Source organism: Dendrobates tinctorius, unplaced genomic scaffold, assembly GCF_039654945.1.
Source record: "Dendrobates tinctorius isolate UK_male_01 unplaced genomic scaffold, ASM3965494v1 ptg000125l, whole genome shotgun sequence".
NCBI classification, from domain to species: domain Eukaryota; kingdom Metazoa; phylum Chordata; class Amphibia; order Anura; family Dendrobatidae; genus Dendrobates; species Dendrobates tinctorius.
This window is the reverse complement of record NW_027361793.1, coordinates 12,953,677-12,981,580: the sequence shown is the minus strand read 5'-3', so window position 1 is coordinate 12,981,580 and position 27,904 is coordinate 12,953,677. Positions and strand designations below refer to the sequence as shown.

The 27,904-nt window shown below is 46.3% G+C and overlaps 2 protein-coding genes across 3 annotated transcripts in view; one reads left to right on the top strand and one right to left on the bottom strand.

Annotated features, from left to right (window-relative positions):
- Positions 1 to 1,257: 1,257 nt before the first annotated feature.
- Positions 1,258 to 11,753, bottom strand: EEF1B2 (eukaryotic translation elongation factor 1 beta 2). Its single transcript, XM_073541883.1, has 6 exons — positions 11,622 to 11,753; positions 5,455 to 5,577; positions 3,317 to 3,452; positions 2,498 to 2,564; positions 1,849 to 1,974; positions 1,258 to 1,463 (listed from the first exon to the last, which is right to left on the bottom strand). Exons 1-6 carry the CDS (start codon positions 11,699 to 11,701, stop codon positions 1,309 to 1,311), a joined length of 687 nt encoding a protein of 228 aa, XP_073397984.1. The 5' UTR covers positions 11,702 to 11,753; the 3' UTR covers positions 1,258 to 1,308.
- NDUFS1 (NADH:ubiquinone oxidoreductase core subunit S1) overlaps positions 11,730 to 27,904 on the top strand; it is a 53,819-nt gene continuing 37,644 nt past the window's right edge. Inside the window, exons 1-6 of one of the 2 annotated variants that reach the window (XM_073541882.1) lie at positions 11,730 to 11,857; positions 20,667 to 20,725; positions 22,149 to 22,240; positions 26,365 to 26,472; positions 26,958 to 27,034; positions 27,175 to 27,256. In XM_073541882.1, the coding sequence (XP_073397983.1) occupies positions 20,671 to 20,725; positions 22,149 to 22,240; positions 26,365 to 26,472; positions 26,958 to 27,034; positions 27,175 to 27,256 (414 nt within the window). In that variant the 5' untranslated portion in view covers positions 11,730 to 11,857; positions 20,667 to 20,670. Of the gene's footprint in view, positions 11,858 to 11,889; positions 12,114 to 20,666; positions 20,726 to 22,148; positions 22,241 to 26,364; positions 26,473 to 26,957; positions 27,035 to 27,174; positions 27,257 to 27,904 lie in introns of those variants that run through there. The other variant, XM_073541881.1, reaches the window with a different exon arrangement.

The window sequence follows — 27,904 nt, the reverse complement described above, 5'->3', positions numbered from 1 at the left end:
GTACTCACTGGGCCAGGGTTTGTGCTGGGCTCTGCAGAAGCAGCTTTCAGGGAAGACATCCATCATGCAGACGAGTCCTTAAATAGAAACAGAGATCCAGAGTTTCCTTACCTCATCCAGTCGGATGAGATCACTCCCCCTCAGTTCCTGGCGCCACCTGTTTTTTTTTTTCATCTATTTTTACATTTCCCGCTAAGATAGTGGTGCGTTCCACTGTGGAACGCAAAGCTTAAGTGACGTCGTGCCTTCGGAACCGGCAGTGAACGTCACTGCCGGTGCACGCCGCTCGGTTAGAGGCGAGCATGTGGTGCGGATCCTGGGCTGGGGAGCTACAGGAGACCTCCAGCCCAGTAAGAACCATCCACCATTGCCGGAGGATGGTGTGGGTCCCGCCAGTGGCAGGAGCAGCGTCCGGGGCGATCAACCCCAGCTCTCCGGTAAAACGCCGGGATCTTGCTGACCTCAACCACGGAGCACACAGAACTAGAGTTGAGCGAAACAGGTCGGTCAAATTCAAAAGTTGCAGACTTTCACCAAAGTCGGGTTTCATGAAACAAAACCCGACCACAGTGTGAAGTCAGCCATGTGGTCGGCGACCCAAGCGTCAAAGTCGGGTTTCGCCGAATGCTTGCACGTGACTTTTCAGCCAATGAGAGAAGCGTAGCGGGAGGAGAGATTTCGCCGCCTCTAGGGTTAAAATTCATGCCAGGTGTTTATAGTCCTCCACTCACTGCAGACTTTTCTCCCCATTGAATTGCATTGGGTTTCATGTTTCACGACTTTTCCCTATAGTCGGCTGATTTCGTTCGACTCGACTTTTGAGAAAGTCGGGTATCATGAAACCCGACTCGACCCTAAAAAGGCAAAGTCGCTCATCTCTACACAGAACCTCTTCACCTCGATTAGGGACAGGAAAACACTGGGGATTAGAGGAAGTGGAGGGCTATTTAATCTTGTTTCCTGTCCCTAATTAGGATGGGGAGGCAACCTCCTGTGTGCTGTCATGGAGGGGATTAGAGAGATAAAAAGACACTGGGGGTCTTTGAGTGCATTACTGGCATCAAGGACAACATCTGCAAAGAGTTTGTATGTGTTTCCTCTGGGTTCCTCACACAATCCAAAGACATACTGATAGGGAATTTAGATTGAGCCCCAATGGGGGAAGATTATGATAGTAAAGAGCTGCAGAATATGATGCCACTACTGTATATAAGCAAGAAACAAACTTCAAGGTGAATACAAGCAAGAGACAGCACATCTGATGCTACCGCAAGTTTATTAAGTGCTCAAATTAAGAAAATCGTGGAATTAAATTTTGTTGAAAGCAGCAACATCCATAGACTGTACAAAGTCCTCAAATGCTGTGATCTTTTCCTCCAGAACATCTGTGCCAACCTTGTCATCTTCCACAACACACTGGATTTGTAGCTTCTTGATGCCATATCCAACTGGAACAAGCTTGGCTGTCGGGAAGAAAGTGGTCATAAGTATTCTATAGCTTAACAGATATTCTACCTTGCATAGCCATTAAAGACTGAAAGTTTGTTTTCTGCAATACAAACACTAATATACTACCAATAAAGAGGCCCATTGCGTTCCTGCAGAGCAATCCAGTGTCATAGTAAATAAATCTTTCAGAAAACTGCAATGTTTATTTTACCAGGAAAACTAGTATCTTAAACTCAATAGTGAAGACAAAGACCTGTAGTTCATCTATAAAGCCTCTAGTTGTGGCAAGTCAGAAATAAAAGAGTCATCATTATCATCAGCCGAAAGATGGTGATTTAGCTCATCATGTATGCCACAAGTTCTGCCCTGTAGTCCACATGCACACTGATAAGTACTTACATGCTCCCCACACTAAGCCATCCATCTGGATGCTTCGAACACATTCTTCTAGCTTTGCCATATCTGTTTCATCATCCCATGGCTTCACGTCAAGCAGGATGGAAGACTTAGCAATAAGTGCTGGTTCTGTAGAGAATACAAGACATTAGCCAAGCATATCTGCAAACAACCACCTCTACAATAACGAGGGCTTGAAACAGTCTAGTGGCCCCAAGCCAAAAATGCCAGTAATTCACAGGTGAACTTACATGTTGACTCTACAGATTACTCCCATCAGAGTAACTGAAAGGAAATGTCTGCAGAACACATTTCTGTGCCACAGGAGGAATGCTGGAACTGCCACATGGCCACACAATTCCAGACCAGTATCTGTGGACAAACCCTTGGTTCTCCAGTATTCATTACATGAAGACCGAGGTAAGCAGTGCAGGAGACTGAACGGCAGATAGCCTGGTCACAATTAAAGGCATTACTTTGTGTAATACCACCATCGCCAAGCTGGGATGCCAGTATTACAGCACTTTTCCCTTGCTGCCACTTTTGTCACTTGTAATAACACATTTTAGAAGTTAGATAACTCCTTTCATTGAGACAGGTTTGTCAAGATGAGCACTAGATACAAACCTCTAACAAAATACAGGCTACTTACTTTTGGATTTCTTTGATTCATATTGTGCTAGGCGCTCCTCTCTAATGCGCTTGGCATCTTCATTTTCCTGTAAAAAAAAAAAAAAAAAAAAAAAAAAAAGTTGCTATAGTTACAAGTTGAAACCAGCACCAACAGGGTAAAACCACATGTGCCAACTGGTAAACTCAGAAAGAACGTGTGCATCACGTATCAGCCGAAAGATGGTGATTGTGTTCAATCACCACATTACCAGTCAGATGCAGCAGCACAAACTCCCATCTGTTCACAGGGGGCTGCTACCGATCTTTCTTTCTACACAGTTCAGCTCCCATTAGTTATGGCTTTTGTCATTTTTTCTGGTTCTAACAGTGACTGAATCTTATCCAAGTTAACCTTGCACCTTTAAAGTTATTTTTTGTTTGTCATTATTCTTGACGTATTTGTTATTCCACCCAATCCATAAGCAATTTATCAATGTTTCAAAAAAAAAATAAATAAAACATAACTAGTAATCGCAGTTGTATTCCAGTAACTTCTACATGAGTAGGGAAAACTTTTTGTAGGAGATTTTAAAATGAACTCTCCCCATTTTGTTTTAAGAAATAATCTTTACAGTTGCACAAACATCAATCAACCACATTGCACCACGTTATGGAATATGATGAAAATGCCATCAGCAAAGAAAAAAAAACAAAACAAACAAACCTAAAAACACAAAGCTTAAGTTTTAATGCAGACAAATTAAGGAAGACTATCCCATCAGATGTGAAGATTTACATTGGAAAATTAAATTTACTCTTTGCAGCAACTGAGTATTTTGTAAATATGAACGGCATTTACCTCCTCCTCATCATCTGAGCCAAATAAGTCAATGTCATCGTCATCATCCTCTTTAGCGTTCTTAGCAGCACTGTCTGTTGTGTCTTCTATGTTCACTGGGCCGTATTTTCCCAAGGGTTTCTTCACACCAGGTAGGCTACAGAGAAAGGTTCAATCATTCACTTGCATTACAAAATAAGAGTTCACAGTTTATATGTGAAATAAATGTAGTATTTATCCTTTTATTAACCCTGCTATTCTGTTCGTTCCCACTTTACACTTGTACTGCTCCGGTCATTTTTGACCGGACCTATTAAAATGCTGTTTTAGCTACTTAAAAAAAAATTTTTGAATACCTGTTGCATATTATACTGTATGTGAACATGGTTGGTCATTATAAAAAAAAAAAAAAAAAAAAAGCGACAGATTCCCTTTAAAGATGTAGCCTAAAGACCTAGTCACATCAGTTGGAGCCTCTTGACCTGTACTCTGGCACCAACTTGACATCGATCACACACTGCCTATATAGGTCAATATATTAACCCCTTCAAGCCACATTTTCAGCATTTCCGTTTCTCACTCCCCTTCTTACCAGAGCCAAAACTTTATTTTTCCGTCAATATGGCCATGTGAGGGCTTGTTTGCGGGATGAGTTGCACTTTTGAACACCACCATTGGTTTTACCATATTGTGCACTCAAATGGAAAGTTTTTTTCCCAAAGTGTGGTCAAATTGCAATAAAAGTGCAATCCCACACTTTTTCCCCCACCATGATCAATAAATGCCAAAACTAACCTGCCATTATGATTCCCCACGTCATTATGAGTTCATAGACAAACATGTCTAGGTTCTTTTTTCTCTAAGTGGTGAAAAAAATTTGCACCATTTTCCGATACCCATAGCGTCTCCATTTTTTGTGATCTCAGGTTGGGTGAGGGCTTGGTATTTGGGTGCCAAGTTGCTGTTTTAAATACCATTTTGGTGCAGATACTATCTCTTGATTGCCCGTTATTGCATTTTAACGCAATGTCTCTGCATAAAAAAAAAAAAAAAAAAAAATTCTGGCGTTTTGACTGTTTCTCGCTACACCATTTACTGATAAGGTTATTTTTTTTTTTTTTTGATAGAACAGGCAATTCTGAATGTGGTGATACCAAATGTGTGTTTGATTTTTTTCCTGGTTTTATTGTGAATGAGGGGGAAAGGGGGATGATTTCAACTTTTGTATTTTCTCTTTTAATAATTTTAAACACTTTTTTACTTGGTTCAATAGTCTCCATCGGCTAATCGGCTGTTTTTTTTTTTTTTTTTTTTAAAAAAAGCACCACAGTGATGCTTCTACTGCAAGGTCCCTGCCCCTGGTCTTGCACACATTTAACTTTTCCAGCACCACTCCAATCCCATGGCACAATCTTGTGACAGCAACATCTAACTGGCTGCAAGTCATAAGCCATGTCACAAGTGCTCAATGTCATCCTCATACTTTTATGGGGTTAGGACCTCCGACTCGCTCCAAAAAATACTCCCAAAGACCAGCAGCAGAAAAGTGGCGCTTTAAGCCTTCAACATATACATCTCCTGCAGTGTAATGTACTTTCAGAGCACAAGCAGGACAGTTGTTAGTTTGCAATATCTGGCCAGCCAAAGGTAGGGGAATGCAGCATTCCTATACACCATGGACCGAAGTCATTGTCTACCTCACCAGAACATACTTTGACAAGTGTCCGGCTTTAATGGTAGGATACTGCAAAGGTAAGTAAAGTGTTGTTTGTCTATAAGGGTCTGATTGTGTCACTTTGCGTGCAGATCATGAGCCTGTCCTGGTATAGACTAATCAGAGGCCATCAGAACCATCTGAACAGGTCCTAAAATGCCATAATCTCAATCCTTTGAAGGATGTATTTGTATGTGCCCATTATTTAGCCTTTTGATTTTCATCACAGTAACATAGCATAAAACATTGTCCCCATAAGGTTGCAGCCATAGCGGGTCAAGTCAGAAAGAACGTGTGCATCACATATCAGCCGAAAGATGGCGATTTAGTTCATTCATCATATTATCAGCCCGCAGTGTCACGTGTAAGATACATGCAGCTCCAGAGGAGTAGGCCATGAGCCATAGCTAAGCAGCATTATCCCTGACTGCCAGGACTCGCTTACCTGCCTTTTTGCTTTTCATAAGACTTGATGTGGTTGTACCAACGAAGCGCATGGAATAGCTCAGGCGGTGGAGCGCCAGACAGAGCGTCAAAGACTGCTACATCAGCCTGGGAGGGCACGTACCTAAGGAGGACAACATGAGCACATCGTAAGCCGGAGATCAGGCATGACTGCAAACCTGCACACACCCGGTCTACTGTACAGAGGTGCAGAGAGGGCGACAGCCTGTGTGTGATCAGTGCACGGCCAGAGGGGGTAAAGCCTTGTGCACACAAATATCTGGGGAGCCCACCTCAGTATTTGTAAGCCAAAACCAGGAGTGGGTGAGAAATCCAGAAGTGGGGACATGTTTCTATTACACTTTTCCTCTGATTGTAAGCCAAAACCAGGGGAGGAACAAATACTGATCAAACACTGAATGTGGCCTAAAGGTGAACATTCTCCAAGTGTTGGCGGCTTCTTTCTGAACACAAAAGGACATTAGCACCAGGGCTGTGGAGTCGGTAAGCCAAACCTGCGACTCAGACTCCTCAATTTCCCTTACACCGACTCCCGACATATATTGCTTATATTCAAGTGAAAAATTCATTGTAGTACAACGTGAACATCAGACAGTTAATCATTTCTATGATCCAATAATCAAGATATTTAGATATTATGTTCTATTTATTTATTGGAATACAACTTTAGAACACAAAGCTGTAATAAATTGTAAATATGTAATACACTGTATAATATCGATTACATACGGTGCAGACCAAAAGTTTGGACACACCTTCGCATTCCAAGAGTTTTCTTTATTTTCATGACTATGAAAATTGTAGATTCACTCTGAAGACATCAAAACAATGGATGTGGAATTATATAATTAACAAAAAAAAGTGTGAAACAACTGAAAATATGTCTTATATTCTAGGTTCTTCAAAGTAGCCACCTTTTGCTTTGATTACTGCTTTGAACACTCTGGGCATTTTCTTGATGAGCTTCAAGAGGTAGTCTCTGGAAATGGTCTTCCAACAGTCTTGAAGGAGTTCCCAGAGATGCTTAGCACTTGTTGGTCCTTTTGCCTTCACTCTGCGGTCCAGCTCACCCCAAACCATCTCGATTGGGGCCAGGTCATCTGGCATAGCACCCTATCACTCTCCTTCTTGGTCAAATAGCCCTTAAGGGCCTGTCACACTAAGCGATATCGCTAGCAATATCGCTATAACGTCACTGGTTTTTGTGATGTTATAGCGATATTGCTAGCGATATCGCTATGTCTGATACTTACCTCCGACCGCTCCCCCGCTGGTTATCGCTGATCACGCGAGAACGTCCAGGACCGCTTCTCGTCGTCTGCTTCCTGCTGTGACGAGCGACGTGAGGACGCATGCGGGAGGATGTCAGGATCGCCTCGTCTGACAGGTAAGTAGCGACCCCCGACCTCTGCAATGTCGCTGGTGAGATCTGACTGTGTGGCAGCTCACTAGTGACCACTTAGCGATGTACCAGCGATTCTGACCGCGTCATATCGCTGGTACATCGCTTGTGTGACAGTACCTTTACACAGCCTGGAGGTGTGTTTGAGGTCATTGTCCTGTTGAAAAATAAATGGTCCAACTAAATGCAAACCGGATGGAATAGCATGCCGCTGCAAGATGCTGTGGTAGCCATGCTGGTTCAGTATGCCTTCAATTTTGAATAAATCCTCAACAGTGTCACCAGCAAAGCACCCCCACACCATCACACCTCCTCCTCCATGCTTCACGTCTTCAAGTCTCTTCTGCTTGTTGCCTGTCCTTAGCAGTGGTTTCCTAGCAACTTTTTTACCATGAAGGCCTGCTGCACAAAGTCTCCTCTTAACAGTTGTAGAGATGTGTCTGCTGCTAGAACTCTGTGTGGCATTGACCTGGTCTCTAATCTGAGCTGCTGCTAACCTGTGATTTCTGAGGCTGGTGACTCGGATTAACTTATCCTCCACAGCAGAGGTGACTCTTGGTCTTCCTTTCCTGGGGCGGTCCTCATGTGAGCCATTTTCTTTGTAGCGTTAGGTGGTTTTTGCTACTGCACTTGGGGACACTTTCAGAGTTTTCCCAATTTTTCAGACTGACTGACGTTCATTTCTTAAAGTAAAGATGGCCACTCGTTTTTCTTTACTCAGCTGCTTTTTTTCTTGCCATAATACAAATTATAACAGTCTATTCAGTAGGATTATCACCTGTGTATCCACCAGACTTCTGCACAACACAACTGATGGTCTCAACCTCATTGATAAGGCAAGAAATCTAACTTATTAAACCTGACAGGGCACACCTGTGAAGTGAAAACCATTTCCAGTGACTACCTCTTGAAGCTCATCAAGAGAATGCCAAGAGTGTGCAAAGCAGTAATCAAAGCAAAAGGTGGCTACTTTGAAGAACCTAGAATATAAGACAGTATTTTCAGTTGTTTCACACTTTGTTAATTATATAATTCCACATGTGTTAATTAATAGCTCTACAATTTTCATAGTCATGAAAATAAAGAGAACACTTTGACTGAGGTGTGTCCAAACTTTTGGTCTGATTAATAGAGATATATTTATATATTATACACATACATACACACACACTATGACTTATCTCGGCTAAGATAAAGCCTAGATCCTCAAGCTACATTCACACAATGGTCGTAGCCAGGATCAAACCTGGGGGGGGGCAGAACCTCATAGGCTGAGTTCACATGTGGCGTTTTTTTTTGCGTTTCCGCGGCGGTTTTAACCGCGTGATTTTGCCGCGAAAACACGAAAAATAAGCATCCCATGCATTCCTATGGGATTCCGCAATGCTGTGCTAATGCTGCGGTTTTTACCGCGGCGGAATCGCTTCGCGGTAAAAACCGCAGCATGCTCATTAATTTGCGGAATCGCGGCGATCCCGCACCCATAGGAATGCATTGTTCCGCTTATTTCCCGCATGTGGCTGTGCACACCATGCGGAAAGTAAGGAGAACAATTGCGGATGGTACCCATGGTCCGGAGGAGAGAAGACTGTCCTCCGGGCTTTGGGTACCATATCCCTGTAAAAAATAGAATTTAAAATAAAAAATATTGTTATTCTCACCTTCCGACGTCCCGCGCAGCCTTCCCGCTCTCGTTCCCAGTAGTCCTTTGCGAAAATGCTCGCCATGACGTCCGTTCTCGCGGTCATTCGCGCGACGTCATCGCGAATTACCGCGAGACGTCGCGATCCCGCGAGAACTGACGTCATCGCGGGCATTTTCGCAAAGGATTACTGGGAATGGATGCGCGGGACGTCGGAGGGTAAGAACAATAATATTTTTTTTTACATTTTATCTTTTACTACTGATGCAGCATAGGCGGCCTCAGTAGTAAAACGTTGGTCACACTTGTCAAACACTGTTTGACGAGTGTGAACAACCTGTCAATCAGCTCTCCAAGCGATGCTCCAGATCGCTTGGAAAATGCTAGCATTTTGAAAGCTAATTACGCTTGCAAAATGCTAGTTTTTCAGAAGGGAAAATCGCGGGAATTTAAAATGCGATTTTCCCACGGACTGGAATTCTCGCGGTAATTTCCGCGAGAGTTCCGGTACGTGTGCACTTAGCCATACTGTTCTGCAGAATTTCATACCGCACACCTCAGCTGCTGCAGAACCTCATACTGCACACCCCTACACTTGAAAATAAAGCCTGTGCCACCTTAAGGCTGAGTTCACACGTGGCTTTTTTTTGCGTTTCCGCGGCGGTTTTAACCGTGCGATTTTGCCACAAAAATAAGCATCCCATGCATTTCTATGGGATTCCGCAATGCTGTGCTAATGCTGCGGTTTTTACCGCGGCGGAATCGCTTCGCGGTAAAAACCGCAGCATGCTCATTAATTTGCGGAATCGCGGCGATCCCGCACCCATAGGAATACATTGTTCGTCTTACTTCCCGCATGTGGCTGTGCACAACATGCGGAAAGTAAGCAGAACATTTGCGGATGGTACCCACAGTCCGGAGGAGAGGAGACTGTCCTCCGGGCTTTGGGTACCATATCCCTGTAAAAAATAGAATTTAAAATAAAAAATATTGTTATTCTCACCCTCCGACATTCCACGCAGTCTTCCCGCCTCTCTTCACGCTCTCGTTCCCAGTAGTCCTTTGCGAAAATGCCTGCGACGGCGTCCGTTCTCGCGGGATCGCGAAGTCTCGTGGTCATTCGCGTGACGTCATCACGAATTACCGCGAGACATCGCGATCCCGCGAGAACGGACGTCATCGCGGGCATTTTCGCAAAGGATTACTGGGAACGGCTGTGCGGGACGTCGGAAGGCAAGAACAACACCATTTTTTATTTTTTTTTTTACATTCTTTTACTACTGATGCTGCATAGGCAGCCTCAGTAGTAAAAAGTTGGTCACACTTGTCAAACACCATGTTTGACGAGTGTGACCAACCTGTCAATCAGTTCTCCAAGCGATGCTAGAGATCGCTTGGAAAACGCTAGCATTTTGCAAGCTAAATACGCTTGCAAAATGCTAGTTTTTCCGCGGGAAAATAGCGGGAATTTAAAATGCGATTTTCCCACGGACTGGAATTCCGGAATTCTTGCGGTAATTTCCGCGAGAGTTCCGGTACGTGTGCACTTAGCCTAAGATGATGAATGCAGTCTATTTGGGCAGCAGTGGGGCAGACATCGCTCACTAGAGCTGCAGGCCTGTGCTCTTCTGGGGTACCTGACTGGTGCTAAAAAAAAAAAAAAAAAAAGGGAGTGCAAGTCTGTGTGGTATCCGGCTTTCATTCTTTCTGGTACAGATATGATATGGATAGACTGATATGGATAGATAGAGCAGATTTCTAATCTGCTTTTGCTATTGAAAACATTATCTATGAGCTCAAAAACCTGTCAGGTGATGCGGTTTTTTTTAAAAAGCTGATCTGCTTTTGCAACTGAAAAACGTATACTCAAAACGCAGGAAAAACGCTGTGTGAATGTAGCCTTAGATCAGGAATAGAACAGTCATTATTTATAGGACATTTCATAACTTTCCCAAATTCCTATGAAAAAATACTCAGCACATTCTGCATTGAACTACTGTACCCAATTTATTATATTTTAGGAGTCGGTCCATTTTATACCAACTCCACAGCCCTGATTAGCACTGCAGATGACACGGGGGGGGGGGGGGGGAAATCAGGATTTTAGAGACACATGTGGTTGGCATAAAGGTTTTGACTCCTGTAGAGGCAGAAGCTGCAGAAGCCATGGGGTAGAGCGGCGCAGCCTGAGCCGGCCATGCGACCTGCAGTGGGGCAGACATCGCTCACTAGAGCTGCAGGCCTGTGCTCCTCTGGGGTACACACCGGGCAGGGGCCATACAGCAGTGTACACACAGGCCCGCCACCATATTAGTAGGATAGGACCTAAGGCTACGTTCACACGCTGCTGTTTTCTGCATTCAAAACCTGCTTACCACCAACAGACTTTGCCGAGGTTTTTTTGTGAAAATTATATGCGTTGTTTATCTACAGTACATGTTAGGGTACGTGCACACGCTGCGGAATGCTCTGCGGATTTGGCAGCGCGGATTTTGTAAAATCTGTAAGTAAATCTGCAGATCAAGAGACCTGCGGTTTTTCACCTCCACAATGGAGGAGATGGGAATCCCCATAAAGAATTGACATGTCAATTCTTTCTGCGGTTTTGAAACCGCAGCAAATCCGCACGGAAAACTCCACAGCATCTGCACAGTGGTTTTTTTTTTTTGCCATAGGTTAGAATGCTACTGTACACTGCAGCAAAAACTGCTGCGGATCCGCAGCGTGTGCACACACCAAAATGCATGGCTGCGGTTTTACATTTAATTGTTTGTGGTGCAAAACAATGAAGTTATTAACATTGTACAAATTACAAAGCCTACAGTTCACCAGTCCAGTCAGGAAAACAAAAATCGTGTGAGACAGACTTCTGAGATCTCAGATGTTGCCGGTACTGGAACAAGCAGCTTCGCTTGCATGAATAAACGCAACGTATGAACACAGCGTCACTCACACAGACTCTCCCCTCACCACACATTACAGGCGGCGCCATTGTGCTATGTGGCTGCCCGGTACACCGCTCCCCAGCACGTGTCCAGCAGCAGACCGGGAACAACAGCCGCTGGAGCCGATCCCTGCACGGAGACATTTATCAGGCACTGACCCCTCGATACAGCTTTTGTCCGCCAGGAACTCGTTGAGGACCTTCAGTCCGGCCGCGGACTTGAGATCTCCGAAGCCCATGATAGCTGCACAGACAGAGAGGAGGCGTGCGAAAGAGGACCACAGACCCGGCGCAGCGCCTTATATAGTCAAGCGCGAGCACGTGACCCAGGGGGCGGAGCGTAGCCGGGCCTCGGAGCCGTGACCCCAGCAGATAACGGGGCTCCAATGTTCCAGGTAATTCCTATCTGCTTCACAAACTACGAAAATCCGGTCAGCAGCGTAGAACGGTTTATTCTGCTCACCTCTATGACGGCGACGCGCTGCAGTACAGGAAGTTGTTTTAGCGCTTTCCGGAAATCGCCGAATGCTCCCTACAATTCCCGAGTGTCTCCGGAGATTGCCGAGTCGGCCATATTGACCGGGGTCAGATAGACTCTGCTGTGGGCTGTAAGGCCGAATAGCTGCAGAACCCCGAAGGGCAGAAAGCGGGGTGAGTGAGAGGTGCGGGGGACGTGCGGGCCTGGTGTGGCTGCAGGGGCCGCAGTGTAGAGGGGGCGGCCGGAGGAGGAGAGACGCGCGGGGTCACTGCCATGTCCTTGACAGCTCTGCCTGCTGAAGACTGCCCGTCTGCTGCCAGTGCCCCCCACAGTGCCCGGGAGGGCTGCAGCCAGTACCACCACAGTGCCCAGGAGAGCTGCAGCCAGTGCCCCCCACAGTGCCCGGGAGGGCTGCAGCCAGTGCCCCCCACAGTGCCCGGGAGGGCTGCAGCCAGTGCCCCCCACAGTGCCCAGGAGGGCTGCAGCCAGTGCCCCCCACAGTGCCCGGGAGGGCTGCAGCCAGTGCCCCCCACAGTGCCCAGGAGGGCTGCAGCCAGTGCCCCCCACAGTGCCCGGGAGGGCTGCAGCCAGTACCACCACAGTGCCCAGGAGAGCTGCAGCCAGTGCCCCCCACAGTGCCCGGGAGGGCTGCAGCCAGTGCCCCCCACAGTGCCCGGGAGGGCTGCAGTCAGTACCACCACAGTGCCCAGGAGAGCTGCAGCCAGTGCCCCCCACAGTGCCAAGGAGAGCTGCAGCCAGTGCCCCCCACAGTGCCCGGGAGAGCTGCAGCCAGTGCCCCCCACAGTGCCCAGGAGGGCTGCAGCCAGTACCACCACAGTGCCCAGGAGAGCTGCAGCCAGTGCCCCCCACAGTGCCCAGGAGGGCTGCAGCCAGTGCCCCCCACAGTGCCCGGGAGGGCTGCAGCCAGTACCACCACAGTGCCCAGGAGAGCTGCAGCCAGTGCCCCCCACAGTGCCCGGGAGGGCTGCAGCCAGTGCCCCCACAGTGCCCGGGAGGGCTGCAGTCAGTACCACCACAGTGCCCAGGAGAGCTGCAGCCAGTGCCCCCCACAGTGCCCAGGAGAGCTGCAGCCAGTGCCCCCCACAGTGCCCGGGAGAGCTGCAGCCAGTGCCCCCCACAGTGCCCGGGAGGGCTGCAGCCAGTGCCCCCCACAGTGCCCGGGAGGGCTGCAGCCAGTGCCCCCACAGTGCCCGGGAGGGCTGCAGTCAGTACCACCACAGTGCCCAGGAGAGCTGCAGCCAGTGCCCCCCACAGTGCCCAGGAGAGCTGCAGCCAGTGCCCCCCACAATGCCTGGGAAGGCTGCAGCCAGTGCCACTATAGTGCCCGGGAAGGCTGCAGCCAGTGCCCCCCACAGTGCCCAGGAGAGCTGCAGCCAGTGCCCCCCACAGTGCCCGGGAGGGCTGCAGCCAGTGCCCCCCACAGTGCCCGGGAGGGCTGCAGTCAGTACAACCACAGTGCCCGGGAGGGCTGCAGCCAGTGCCCCCCACAGTGCCCGGGAGGGCTGCAGCCAGTGCCCCCCACAGTGCCCAGGAGAGCTGCAGCCAGTGCCCCCCACAGTGCCCAGGAGAGCTGCAGCCAGTGCCCCCCACAATGCCCGGGAAGGCTGCAGCCAGTGCCACTATAGTGCCCGGGAAGGCTGCAGCCAGTGCCACCACAGTGCCCAGGAGAGCTGCAGCCAGTGCCACTATAGTGCCCGGGAAGGCTGCGGCCAGTGCCCCCCCCACAGTGCCCAGGAGGGCTGCAGCCAGTGCCCCCCCCACAGTGCCCAGGAGGGCTGCAGCCAGTGCCCCCCCCACAGTGCCCGGGAGGGCTGCAGCCGGTGCCCCCCCACAGTGCCCGGGAGGGCTGCAGCCGGTGCCCCCCCACAGTGCCCGGGAGGGCTGCAGCCGGTGCCCCCCCACAGTGCCCGGGAGGGCTGCAGCCGGTGCCCCCCCACAGTGCCCGGGAGGGCTGCAGCCGGTGCCCCCCCACAGTGCCCGGGAGCAGGGCTGTGGAGTCGGAGTCGTGGAGTCGGAGTTAGTTTTGGTTGGAGTCGGAGTCGGTAGAAATGTACCGACTCCGACTCCAGCTTTAAAAAAAATGTATTAATATTTCATAATTGAACTTTCATATGAATTTTATAAATGTTACTCAAATATATATGTTCTATCAAACTATGAATAACAGTGATAAGCAGTTCTGCTGGAGATAGACATTTCTTCTTGTGTGTCACTGTTCTCCACTGCCCTTATCTAATCTTATACTTGGTTAACCTCATGCTGCCCCAACCCCCCTACTTACAATGTATGAAACTGAAAGTGAAAATGTGTTGCAAATTCTTAGTAGTAAAGCTCCTCCTCTAGACTAGATCATACTAGGTGTGTGTCTTCCAAGCATCTCACAGCTGCCTGCTACTCAGAAGAGGAAGACTGTAAGAAGTATTATCCTTTCAACAAACTTTGCATCAGTTAACTGTGAGTACATGAGGAATAATAACAGTATTAGTGACCACTATATCAGTTGTACGACCTGGCAATAATTTTGTACAATTGTTTTTAGGAAAAACAATTGTCACTTGGATTGTGAATGCAGAATTAAAAACCTGAGAGTGTCAAAGAAGCATCACATTAAATCAGCTGTATTTGAACATTTCACCATCACTCAAGATAGAAAACATTATGTCTGTCAGTGTATGACAAATGATCCAGACGAAAACAAATGCTGTGAAGCCAAGATGAGTGCATATTCAGGCAAAGATAAAAATGCTCCTACCAGAGCTTCTAATCTAAAGAGACATTTACAGCGCTTTCATCCAGAAGTACTGAAAGCAGTGGATGAGAAAGACTGCATCCAAACCAATGAACCAGTGCCCAGCTCTTCCAGCCAAACAAAGGAGCAGAGAACTTTGCAGCCATCAGTTGCAAGATATTTTGTCAGTGACAAAGTTACTGTGACAATGACAGTAGATACATTTAAAAAACAGATTATAGAGCTTGTTGTAAAGGATAGTGTGCCTATTTCATTATTTTCACGACCAGCTTTTATGTGTCTGAATGGGGAAATGGCCCGTAAGCTTGGTGTTTCTCTGGAGAGAGAGAGTATTAGAAAATTAGTAATCGAAGAAGCTTTTATACAAAAGGAAGAACTTAAAAAAACTCTCAAGGGACGCTTTCTGTTTCTTAAAATGGATGCCTGCACACGTCACAGAGTGAACTATTTTGCCATCAATGTCCGATTTGTTTGTGACAAAAATGAAATAGTTACCAAGACATTGGCAGTAAAAGACACCAAAGCTCATCACACCAGTGAGTTTCTCCAGGTCTTGGTGGAAAAGGTTCTGCAAGACTATGAACTTAAAAAAGAGCAAGTTCTTTCTGTCGTAACTGACAATGCTTCAAATATGATAAGTACTATTAAGCTAATGAATGAGAGTAATGATGGTGACCAGCAGCTAGAAGAACATTCTGGGTCCACAGACACAGAAATGTTTGAAATAGAGGAACACAGTATTGTAACTGAGGAGCAAACTGAAGTTGCTTCAGATGAACAGCAACATGATAGTTTAGATGATCTTGTTGAAACTGGGTCAATATGTTCTTTCATTCATCACATGCGCTGTGTTGTGCATACGCTACAGCTGGCTGTAAGAGACAGTCTGCAAGAAGGACATGCTGCTGCAAGGTGAGAAAATTGGCTACTGTTGCCAGAACCCCTAAAGTTGACTCAATTTTGAAGAGACGTGCTGGAAAAGGGGCAATTATTGATCAAGCCACACGATGGGGCAGTACTTACTTAATGATTCAGCGCTTGGTTGAACTGAAAACCTTTCTTGTAGACATGGCTAACCCTCAACTGACGCTAAATGAAAGTCAGTGGAATCAGGTGACTGAGCTGGAAAAATTGCTAGAGCACCCATTTACAGTGACTAAAAAATTACAAGCAGAGGACTTAACTCCAGGTATTTTCTTAAAGGAGTGGAAGAACCTGATGTTTCGCCTGTCCCAAAGAGGAGGGTTAATTGCAAGTGGCATTGCTACATCAATGAAACGGAGAGAGGAGCTACTATTACAAAATAACATTCTTTTGGCAGCTGTTTATGTAGACCCAATGCATCGGATTCTTCTAGATGATCAACAGCTAAGTAAAGGAAAAGAAGCTCTGTTTGAAATAGCAGTAAGGATGAAAGGGTTGCAGAACAGTCAGGAGGAACAAGAAGAATTTGGTCGTCCTGCCACATCTTCACCCTCATCATCAACTGATGAAGAATTTAATTTTGAAAAATATTTGGATCACAAGGACCGTGCAAAGCGTTCCCGCATAGAAGAAGAGTCATCCCCATCAAGGAACACAGCCAGTACATTTCAGCAGAATTTTTCATGTGCACTAAAAGAAATTGAGAAATTTGACCGTTCATCAAAAATAACAGTGCAACAAGCGATTCCTCTGTATCCTGACATTGTCAGAGATGTTGCCCGAGTGGTTACTGCTTTGCCACCAACACAAGTTAGTGTAGAGAGGTTGTTCTCTGCTCTCAAAATAATTAGATCAGATTTGAGGGCATCCATGAAGGAGGATCTGACAGAGGCAATACTTTTTCTGAGGACAAATTTATAGATTTCTTCTTATTAACTGCATAAAAGTGTTTATTGCATATTTACTTACAGTTTAGAAAAGTTTATAAAAGTTATTTGCTATATTCTAATTGTATTCTAATAAATGTAGTTTTTGCTCTAAGTGGTCTGATTACTTATATGATGGTGAGAAACTGAATAAGCACGATGTTTAATATTTTACAACAGTAAATTTGTTATGAATTGGCCATTTATGAAGGAGTCGGAGTCGGAGCCTGATAAAATCCAGGAGTCGGGAGTCGCAACTGTGGCTTACCGACTTCACAGCCCTGCCCGGGAGGGCTGCAGCCGGTGCCCCCCACAGTGCCCGGGAGGGCTGCAGCCGGTGCCCCCCACAGTGCCCGGGAGGGCTGCAGCCGGTGCCCCCCACAGTGCCCGGGAGGGCTGCAGCCGGTGCCCCCCACAGTGCCCGGGAGGGCTGCTGCCGGTGCCCCCCACAGGGCCCGGGAGGGCTTTTGCCAGTGCCTGGGAGGGCTGGTGCCAGTGCCCCCCACAGTGCCCGGGAGGGCTGGTGCCAGTGCCCCCCACAGTGCCCGGGAGGGCTGCAGCCAGTGCTCACCACAGTGCCCAGGAGGGCTGCAGCCAGTGCCACCACAGTGCCCGAGAGGGCTGCAGTCAGTGCCACCACAGTGCCCGAGAGGGCTGCAGTCAGTGCCACCACAGTGCCCGGGACGGCTGGTGCCAGTGCGGCACCACAGTGCCCGGGACGGCTGGTGCCAGTGCCCCCCCACAGTGCCCGGGAGGGCTGCAGCCGGTGCCCCCCCACAGTGCCCGGGAGGGCTGCAGCCGGTGCCCCCCCACAGTGCCCGGGAGGGCTGCAGCCGGTGCCCCCTCACAGTGCCCGGGAGGGCTGCAGCCGGTTCCCGCCCACAGTGCCCGGGAGGGCTGCTGCCAGGGACCGCCTACAGTGCCCGGGAGGGCTGGTGCCATGATAGTGCCTAGTATCGCTTCTGCCAGTGCCGTTGGAGTGCCCAGGATGTGCTTCCACCAGTGCCATCACTGTGCTCAGGGGCAGTTCTTTCCAGTGCTCAGGAGTGCTGCTGCCAGTTTCATCACAGTGCCCAGGAGTTTCTGGATAAGTTTTTCTTTTCTTGAAGTGGTTTGTAAGACTTTTTGAAGTGTATTTTTGTTCTACTTTCTGCAGCCCTTTGATTGGACAGGGCCTAGTTTGGAGTGAATTCCATCAGGAGCTTTTTCAAGACCTGAAGTGGACAAATGCTGAAAAGCAAAGTGGTTTCTCAATAGAAGTGAATAGGAAGAGCTTTATTAGCGTTTGTTTTTCTTAAAGCAACTGCTTTTTTTGGGAGCGGACCTGCCCAAAATTATCCATGATCACATACCATAAGTCTCCATTCACACATGGAAGTTTTGCATTCTATCTAATATCCATTTTCTGTGGATAGAACATGTGCACATTATATCCTGTGGTGCACAATAGGAGTTTGTTCTGGCCTGTGAATCCAATTCCCACGTGACTGAATGGGTCAGGGTTATGTGGACGGCACATGGCCCTTCATATTACGTCTATGTAATGTCCTTAATAGACGGGTGAATTCTGCCTTATCCATCCCTCATGTGTCTCCTGGCTGATTGACACATACAATGTGTCTTCTAGTACAGGGTTCCCCAACTCCAGTCCTCAAGGCCCACCAACAGGTCATGTTTTCAGGATTTCCTTTGTATTGCACAGGTGAAGCAATTATCACCTGAGCAATACAAAGGAAATCCTGAAAACATGATCTGTTGGTGGGCCTTGAGGACTGGAGTTGGGGAACCCTGTTCTAGTATAACGGTCGCTTCAAGAAGCTGTGATCTGCTATACAACGATGCACACGAGGTGCAGAGACCTTCACTGGTCAAAAGCGTGCGGCAGACGCTCATCTGAACACTGAAGCGTGGAGAGTCCATCTATGGAGTCTGACTTTAACCTCAGATCAGCTCTCAGCTGAACACTTCTCATTATAGTAATCTGTCAGGTCTTTGGCACATAAACCGACACAGCATAAACCGACACAGAACAAAACGTTTGACGTGTTGGCTTGCTCTTTAATCTTTAAATCTAATCTTTATTTTTATATAGCGCTAACATATTCCGCAGCGCTTTACAGTTTGCACACAATATCATCAATGTCCCCAATGGGGCTCACAATCTAAATTCCCTATCAGTATGTCTTTGGAATGTGGGAGGAAACCCACGCAAACACAAGGAGAACGTACAAACTCCTTGCAGATGATGTCCTTGGTGGGATTCGAACCCAGGACTCCAGCGCTGCAAGGCTGCAATGCTATCCAACAATAAATAGGTGTAACCCTTGACTTGATGTTTTGCACCAAACACTAGCTCAGTTTTCACTAAGGTCTAGGTGCAGACAATCAGTAAATCTGCCTCAGTGATTCACTTATAATTAAAGGGACTCTGTCCGCACAAAATGACATTCAAACCAGGTACAGGCGCTCAGTGCACCCTTCCTTCCAGATTTATTTCACCTCCACTCCTCCCCTGCTTTTCTTTGATTGACAGCTCTGGCTTTAAAGAGCCAGAGAAGGGATCAGATCAATGGGAAAACAAGCAGATGAGAAGGTGTACTTATGGTAAAGGATGCATAAAGCGCCTGTGCTTGATTTGAACTGTCATTCTATGCGGACAGAGTCCTTTTTAAAATGACAAAAACAAAATTTACAGCTTTAAGGCTGGTTTCACATTAGCGTTTTTTAGCGCAGCGCATCGTGCGCGTCCATGCGCCCCTATGTTTAACATGGCGGGCGCATGGTCTGGTGTTTGCACGCGTTCGTTTGTGTTTTCGTGCACATGTGTTTTTTTTTTTTTTTTTTTTTTTGTAGTGTGCGCCTAGGCGCGCCAGACGCAACCTGTTGCATTTTTGGGTCCGTCCAACGGCGTAAAAAGAACACATGCGCACGCTTGCGCACAGAATGCGCCAAAATAACACATTACAGTCTATGAGAACGCAGGCGTTTTAAGAGTTAACATGGCTAGAAAGTGGTTAAAACGCATGCGCCTAAAAAATGCATGCAAAACACATGATGCGTTTTTTGCATGCGTTTCTATTGCACACGAAGCGCCGCGCTAAAAAACGCTAATGTAAAAGTAGCCTAAGAGGATCCAATTTAAGGGAACCAAAGAACATAAAGATCACCTGTCACTAGGACCTCCACAGTCCTAAAGACCATGGGAGTCAGATCATTGTTCCCATCAGAGAAGACTTTAGTGGCGGGATCTGTGCAGGGTGTCTACTTCTCGCCCAACATCTGGGACCAGTGGCTGTGGGATAAAGTCAGGAAGGAATTATATGGGGTGTATCCCCTGTATTAAAATGTGTGCGTTATGGATTTAGCAATGATTGCAGGGTTGTTCTCCACTCTTTCCTTGCAGTTATAACAGCGGCCATCCCCTTGGACCTACTTGCAGATTAGCCCTAAATTCAGCGGGTTCTTCAGTGGTGACCCGGCACGTCTCTGCGTGGAATGCACAGCATACCATTGGACCTAAAATCTGCAGCGTGCTCATTGTTCTGCGCAGATATTTGGTTATAGAATCGGTTTACTGAATTTAATTCCGTTACTTTCAGATTAGTGAAGACGACGTTTCATGAAAATGTGTAATCGTTTTTTGTTTTTTTTTATAGGTTAAAATGTAGCCAAGTGTTGAGCTTTGTGGACCAGCTATATGCACAAGTTGCGAGCTTGACTGATTCTGTGTACAGTCCAAGCGCTCACCACATAGCGGAAGGTGGGGTAGGATCTCCCTACTAGTTACATGCTAAAGTAGGGTCCATAAATCAGAGCAAACTAGCGCCCTCACACAGATCCGCGGTGCACTTGTGCATAATCTACCATTGGTTCATGTGCTGTCAGTGGGACAGAATGAGGGTCCAGGCCGCTAACCTGCAGGCCACAACTGTCAGGAGATACCCTGCATGTAACCAGTGGGTGGACTACAGGGCGAATATTAGGTTTTATTTGATTTCTAGTTGGTTCTCTTTATTCATTGCACAGACAGACAATATGGCAGCATGAGAATCTTCACTCTAATTAAATCATGTTTTTATATGTCACTTCCTGTTTTTTTTCCTCAGCACCATGCTGCTTCTCCCTGCCATGCGCAGAGCTCTGACAAATGCCACTAAAAACAATGGTGAGTATGTGCTGGTTGGTTAGATGGAAATGATGTTTGTACACTATGGAGGATTTCTTACAGCTAGCACTAGAGAAATGCTGAAAAAGGAAAGCAGTGCCCTTATTGAGGTATGAGCCCACCGCGTCTTCTGAGCTCAGGCGAACCCGACAGCTTCCTCAATAGAAGATTCTTCAGGAAACTCGTTTTTATTTTCATGTAGCGTCTTGTCTCCTTTTGTTCAGTCGTTTTTCTGACAATTTTGGTCACTGGTGGTTTTTATGGAGGGTTTTCCCATATTTCTTGTGATATCTTTCTTTTGCCGTTTTTTTCATTCATTTGAAAAATGAAGAGGCCACTAGCATTTTTATAATAAATAAAAAAGGCAAATGCTCCAAAAGACAATCTGGGCGACTTCCATGCATGTTTTCAACATTCCCATTGACTTGTATTGTAAAGTGGAAAATGCCAGAAGAATAGACGTTACTTTTTTTAACCTACTGATGTTATTAGAAACCTGAAGTGGTTAAAAGACATACAAGATACTGAATACATGCCTAGAAATTCGTTTTTACGTACAAATTGATATATTGATTATTTTGAATGTTTAATTCTTATTTGTTTTAGCGGTTTCTTCCTGAAGAAAGGCGTAATGTGTACATGGCCTTAGGGTTTTGGGCTGCTGTTCCATTCTTTCCTTATATTAGCTTTGATAAATATTCTGCAATCCTTATCTCCATTTTATATGTGGACTGCCTATCCCGGCGACTGCGTTGCCTATCCCGCCCCCAGCCACTGCGTTGCCTATCCCGCCCCTGGTTACTGGATTGTCCTATGGGACTTAGGCCTTTTTCACATTTCAGTCATTTCTCGTCAGTCCAAATCCGCCAGAGTTCCCAAAAACGGATCCTTTCCATTTTGGCCCAAACTGATGGCACAGGATCCGTTTTTTTTTTTGGACGGATACACTGGAGAGAGATTTTGACGCCGCTTCCAGAACGCTATTGAGGGTTAAAATGCTTGTCAGACCAAATCTACCGGGCATGCGCACTTGAAAATAGCGGTCCACCGCTACCAAAAAACGTTATATAGTCCGTCTGCTCCGCCCAGGAGACGCTGCAATTACAACGGATCCGTCAAAAAACGGATGCAACGGACGACCATCAGTCAAAATCCGCCGCTAATGCAAGTCTATGGGGGAAAAACGGACCCGCCAAAAAAGGGGCAGACCCATTTTTTTTCTAAAACTGGCGGATTTTGACTGACATCAAAAAACTTAAGTGTGAAACAGGCCTTACCTGTCTGCTTTGCTCAGTTCATTTGGTGTTTTTGAATCAATTTGTCACAGATTTTTAAAAATCTTCCTTAACAAAAAAAAACTAAACTTGTATTTTAATAATAATTTCTGTTGTATATTTTATACTTATTTATTTCTTTTTAATAGTCCGACCAACAAGCACAGCAGCCAGCAATCTGTTGGAGGTGTTTGTGGATGGCAAACCGGTAATGGTAGAGCCTGGCACCACAGTGCTGCAGGTACACTCCAGTTATTCTTACTTTCTTCATTTCTTTTGGCTATTTAAGATTTACCGCATTTTTTGGATCGTAAGATGCTCTGGATTATAATGTGAAAATGAGGATGAGTGACCTCGTGGAGATCAAACATCCAACACTGCGGAGACACCATCACATGTTTCTCAACGCAGTGATCTAGAGCAATGCCCCCATCCCTTATGGGAAATATGCAAAAACATGCAAAACACAAGCCGCGGAGACACCATCACGTGTTTCTCAACGCAAGCAATGACTAGCCAGGTCTTTCCCTGGGAAGGAACAACCACGGGAAGGGCAGTCTCCAATGAAGGAAACCACCTATGCCAAAACATGGTATCCATCCACAGACAGCTGTTTCGGGGTATTGCCCCTCATCAGTGTGGAGTAGGAAACTGGCTAGTAGGAGCAATGCCTAGTAAAAGACTGTGAAAATGAGGATGAGTGACCTCGTGGAGATCAAACATCCAACACTGCGGAGACACCATCACATGTTTCTCAACGCAGTGATCTAGAGCAATGCCCCCATCCCTTATGGGAAATATGCAAAAACATGCAAAACACAAGCCGCGGAGACACCATCACGTGTTTCTCAACGCAAGCAATGACTAGCCAGGTCTTTCCCCGGGAAGGAACAACCACGGGAAGGGCAGTCTCCAATGTAGGAAACCACCTATGCCAAAACATGGTATCCATCCACAGACAGCTGTTTCGGGGTATTGCCCCTCATCAGTGTGGAGTAGGAAACTGGCTAGTAGGAGCAATGCCTAGTAAAAGACTGTGAAAATGAGGATGAGTGACCTCGTGGAGATCAAACATCCAACACTGCGGAGACACCATCACATGTTTCTCAACGCAGTGATCTAGAGCAATGCCCCCATCCCTTATGGGAAATATGCAAAAACATGCAAAACACAAGCCGCGGAGACACCATCACGTGTTTCTCAATGCAAGCAATGACTAGCCAGGTCTTTCCCCGGGAAGGAACAACCACGGGAAGGGCAGTCTCCAATGAAGGAAACCACCTATGCCAAAACATGGTATCCATCCACAGACAGCTGTTTCGGGGTATTGCCCCTCATCAGTGTGGAGTAGGAAATAGTAGGCTTGTGTTTTGCATGTTTTTGCATATTTCCCATAAGGGATGGGGGCATTGCTCTAGATCACTGCGTTGAGAAACATGTGATGGTGTCTCCGCAGTGTTGGATGTTTGATCTCCACGAGGTCACTCATCCTCATTTTCACAGTCTTTTACTAGGCATTGCTCCTACTAGCCAGTTTCCTACTCCACACTGATGAGGGGCAATACCCCGAAACAGCTGTCTGTGGATGGATACCATGTTTTGGCATAGGTGGTTTCCTACATTGGAGACTGCCCTTCCCGTGGTTGTTCCTTCCCGGGGAAAGACCTGGCTAGTCATTGCTTGCGTTGAGAAACACGTGATGGTGTCTCCGCGGCTTGTGTTTTGCATGTTTTTGCATATTTCCCATAAGGGATGGGGGCATTGCTCTAGATCACTGCGTTGAGAAACATGTGATGGTGTCTCCGCAGTGTTGGATGTTTGATCTCCACGAGGTCACTCATCCTCCTTTTCACAGTCTTTTACTAGGCATTGCTCCTACTAGCCAGTTTCCTACTCCACACTGATGAGGGGCAATACCCCGAAACAGCTGTCTGTGGATGGATACCATGTTTTGGCATAGGTGGTTTCCTTCATTGGAGACTTCCCTTCCCGTGGTTGTTCCTTCCCGGGGAAAGACCTGGCTAGTCATTGCTTGCGTTGAGAAACACGTGATGGTGTCGCCGCGGCTTGTGTTTTGCATGTTTTTGCATATTTCCCATAAGGGATGGGGGCATTGCTCTAGATCACTGCGTTGAGAAACATGTGATGGTTTCTCCGCAGTGTTGGATGTTTGATCTCCACGAGGTCACTCATCCTCATTTTCACAGTCTTTTACTAGGCATTGCTCCTACTAGCCAGTTTCCTACTCCACACTGATGAGGGTCAATACCCCGAAACAGCTGTCTGTGGATGGATACCATGTTTTGGCATAGGTGGTTTCCTTCATTGGAGACTGCCCTTCCCGTGGTTGTTCCTTCCCGGGGAAAGACCTGGCTAGTCATTGCTTGCGTTGAGAAACACGTGATGGTGTCTCCGCGGCTTGTGTTTTGCATGTTTTTGCTCTGGATTATAAGACGCAGCCCAAATTTTGAGGACAAAAGTAGAATTTTTTTTAAAAAATAAAATGGTGGTGCTTCTTATAATCCATGTGTCTTATTGCTTACCGGGAATGGTGATGCGGGGTCCCAGGGTTGCTGCTGGACGAGGCAGTAGTGGAGTGATGCTGCAGGCCACAGGCTGGGAGGGGAGGTGTCCTATGTGCAGGGCGGTGCTGTTGGTGTGTCTGGCGCTTGGGGGCAAGTTGGGATGTGTCTTACACTGCGTATTTACCTTACTGGTACCGTTGCTGCAGGCTGGGATGAGGGGGTGCCCGGCGCTGCTGCGGGTTCTGCCGACATTTTGTGAAAGGCCAGATCCCCCGCAGTTTCAGGGTTTACCGTGCCATGGCCGCCGGGGGGGGGGGCGGCGACGCATGCACAGATGGAGATCTCGGCATCAAGATCTCGGGAGATGAGATTTCAGCCATTTTCCTGGAGTTCACCACACAGGAAACCCCAGATCTTGCGGGGGCTCTGGCCTTCCACAAAATGTCGGCAGAGCCTGCAGCAGCCCGAAGACTCCCGCAGCAGCGCCGGGCACCCCCTCATCCCAGCCTGCAGCAACGGGATCGGTAAGGTATATATACAGCATAAGACGCACCCCAATTTCCCCCAAAAAAAATTTTGGGAAAAAAAGTGCGACTTATAATCCGTAAAATATAGTAATTATTTTTTCAATGAGCGCTTACCCAAGGAATCTCCTTAAAGGGGTTATCCAGCGCCTCTTGGTCACACGTATGGAGAGGTAGAGTGCACCCATCCTAGTCTGATTAGTAGGACTCTAGTTGAGCACAAGGACTGGAACTCCAGATGGAAGGGGCACTAAATAACCCCTTTTAACTAAAGTTAGTTTTGTGTGTAAGGCTATGTATATGCAGAAAATTCCTGACTAAAAAACGGACTCCTTCCCAGGACAAAAAAACGCGTTTTTTGCGCGTTGTTTATGCGTTTTTTCCAGAGCATCCCAAGTCTCATAGAATATAGTTGGAAATGCGTTTTTACCCCCAAATTAATGAACATGCTGCGTTTTTCTACCGCGATGCGTTTTTTACGCAGAAAAAAACCGCATCATGTGCACAAAAATTGCAGAAAACATTTTAAGAATGGGATGCTTAATGTATGCGTTTTTTAAGCGTTTTTGCATGGAAAAAACGCGAAAAAAATGCTTATGTGGGCACACAGCCTTACTCTGAGGTTGTGATTTACCAAGTTTATCTATTTAGGTCTATTTATCAATACTAATTCTTAGACCATGGACATTTACAGTAGACAATGTTAGAATGCTCCTGACTTATCAAAGTGGTTCTTAGTGATCAATCTGGCGCCTCTTTAGACTTTCTATTCTATAGTCATTCCATCTATTAGTTGGCTTACTTCGTGGGAGAGATTAGTGGCAAATTTTGTTGTATTGTAGGTTACATCCTTTTCCAGTGACAGTCTCATTGTTATAGGTTGTGTAGAAAGAGTCTAAAATTCTTCTCTGTTCCTAAACAGCAATTGCATTGTCTTATTTTGTTCGACCTTTGTGGCTCTTCATTTTATATTGTACACACTATTACTGTATATCTCAGGGTGTGTTCACATTTAGCGTTCGTTTTCCTTCTCTTGCATATACTATTATTATAGCTTAGGCAGTGTTCACATTTAGCTTTTGTTTTCCTTTACGTTCGTTGCTTTCCTGGTGCATAGGTTGAACATATCCAAAGGCCACCATTCACTCAGGAGAGTGTCTTTATTGCTTATTTTATTTCAGTATAGCCCAGTAAATCTGGGCAGTAGCCACAATTTACATCCTGAGTTACAAGACATTTTAATAAGTGACTGAGAACTATAATTTATTATTGCAAATTAAGTAATGAAACCTGCCTAATTTGTTGTTCTCTCTCAGGCATGCGAGAAGGTGGGCATACAGATACCGCGCTTCTGTTACCATGAACGGTTGTCAGTAGCTGGAAATTGTCGCATGTGTCTTGTAGAGATCGAGAAAGCTCCCAAGGTGTGTAAAGCTATAAGTACATCACCCAGACATCTCTCTAGCTACACCCACAGTTTTATTGTCACTAGTAGTTACAATGTTCTGTCTGCTCTATGGAAGTAATTAAGACCATTGTTTCATACTCCAGTTTCCAACCCAATGCCTGTCCATCCTTGTGCTGTCAGTACAGGAGAAAATGAAATCTATGGCAGATTTGATCTGGTGAAGCTTCTGTACGATTGTAGTTTTTTAAATTTGTGTGAATCTCCATGCACCATTTCCTCAGCATGACCTACTTTTTAGAAGCAGTGGAGCTGGCTCACAAAAAAGCAATATTTTTGCACTTGTTCTTGAATTTGTGGCACTAGAAATGGTAAAAGCTTCTCTGCATTCTTGTTTTCATGATATAGAATACTGATTTATTTACTTCCTTATTATGTGTAAAACAGCACCAATGGTTTGGACTTTAAAGGAATCTCACAGTGCAACTTTCCATCTCTTCTCAGCCGGTGGCAGCTTGTGCTATGCCCATCATGAAAGGTTGGAACATACTGACAAACTCAGAAAAAAGCAGAAAAGCAAGGTGAGCAAACCAGAGGGTCATTGAACGTATATATCATGGCTTAAAGTAAGTTGATTTTAAAACACATATTGAAGGAAAAGCTAAGACTGCAAACCAGTTTCTGTGCCTATAATGACCTGTCCACTTTTTGCTTCAATTAGGGAGGGAGTAATGGAGTTCTTGCTGGCAAACCACCCGTTGGATTGTCCTATTTGTGATCAAGGTGGAGAATGTGACTTGCAGGTAAAGTTTGTTAGTGTTGATAGAACTTGCAGAAAGGTATAACTTGCAGCGTTGGACCTCCTGTGACCAGTGCTTCATTCTGATTATATACTGCGGAAGTGGAGAAGACGCATGTATTGCAGTAATGTACGGTTCATATGTGTTTGTACTATTCTTAAATGAATAATAAAGGGATTTTCTCAAGTTTAACCCCTTAACAACCACCGATATGCCTTTTCACGGCAGCAGTTAAGGGTACTTAAACCACAGCGCTGCTTTTTAACGGCGCTGAGGTTTAAGTGTATAGTGCCCCCCAGAGTCAGATCTTCTCCGAGGTCTCGCCCCGTTAGTTAGGGAAAATTAATGAAATAAAGAAAATAAATTTTATTTCCATTTTCCCATTAGAATTAGGCTAAAGTGAGTTGGGCTAAACTTAGGGTTTTAGGGTTGGTATTAGGGTTATGGTTGGGGTTAGGGTTATGGTTAGGGTTGGGATTAGGATTAGGGGTGTGTTGGGGTTAAGGTTGGCATTAGAATTGGGGGGTTTATACTGTTTAGGTACATCAGGGGGTCTCCAAACGTGACATGGCGCCACCATTGAATCCAGCCAATTTTGCATTCAAAAAGTCAAACGGTGCTCCCTCTCTTCTGAGCTCTGTCGTGTGCCCA

Excerpts from the sequence above, each read along its gene's own strand:
- EEF1B2 (XM_073541883.1), bottom strand. The coding sequence starts at position 11,701 with ATGGGCTTCGGAGATCTCAAGTCCGCGGCCGGACTGAAGGTCCTCAAC. Across the intron at positions 1,975-2,497 it reads TGAATCAAAGAAATCCAAAA|AACCAGCACTTATTGCTAAG; the intron begins GTAAGTAGCCTG and ends TATTCTCTACAG. Across the intron at positions 1,464-1,848 it reads TGGCTTAGTGTGGGGAGCAT|CCAAGCTTGTTCCAGTTGGA; the intron begins GTAAGTACTTAT and ends TCTTCCCGACAG.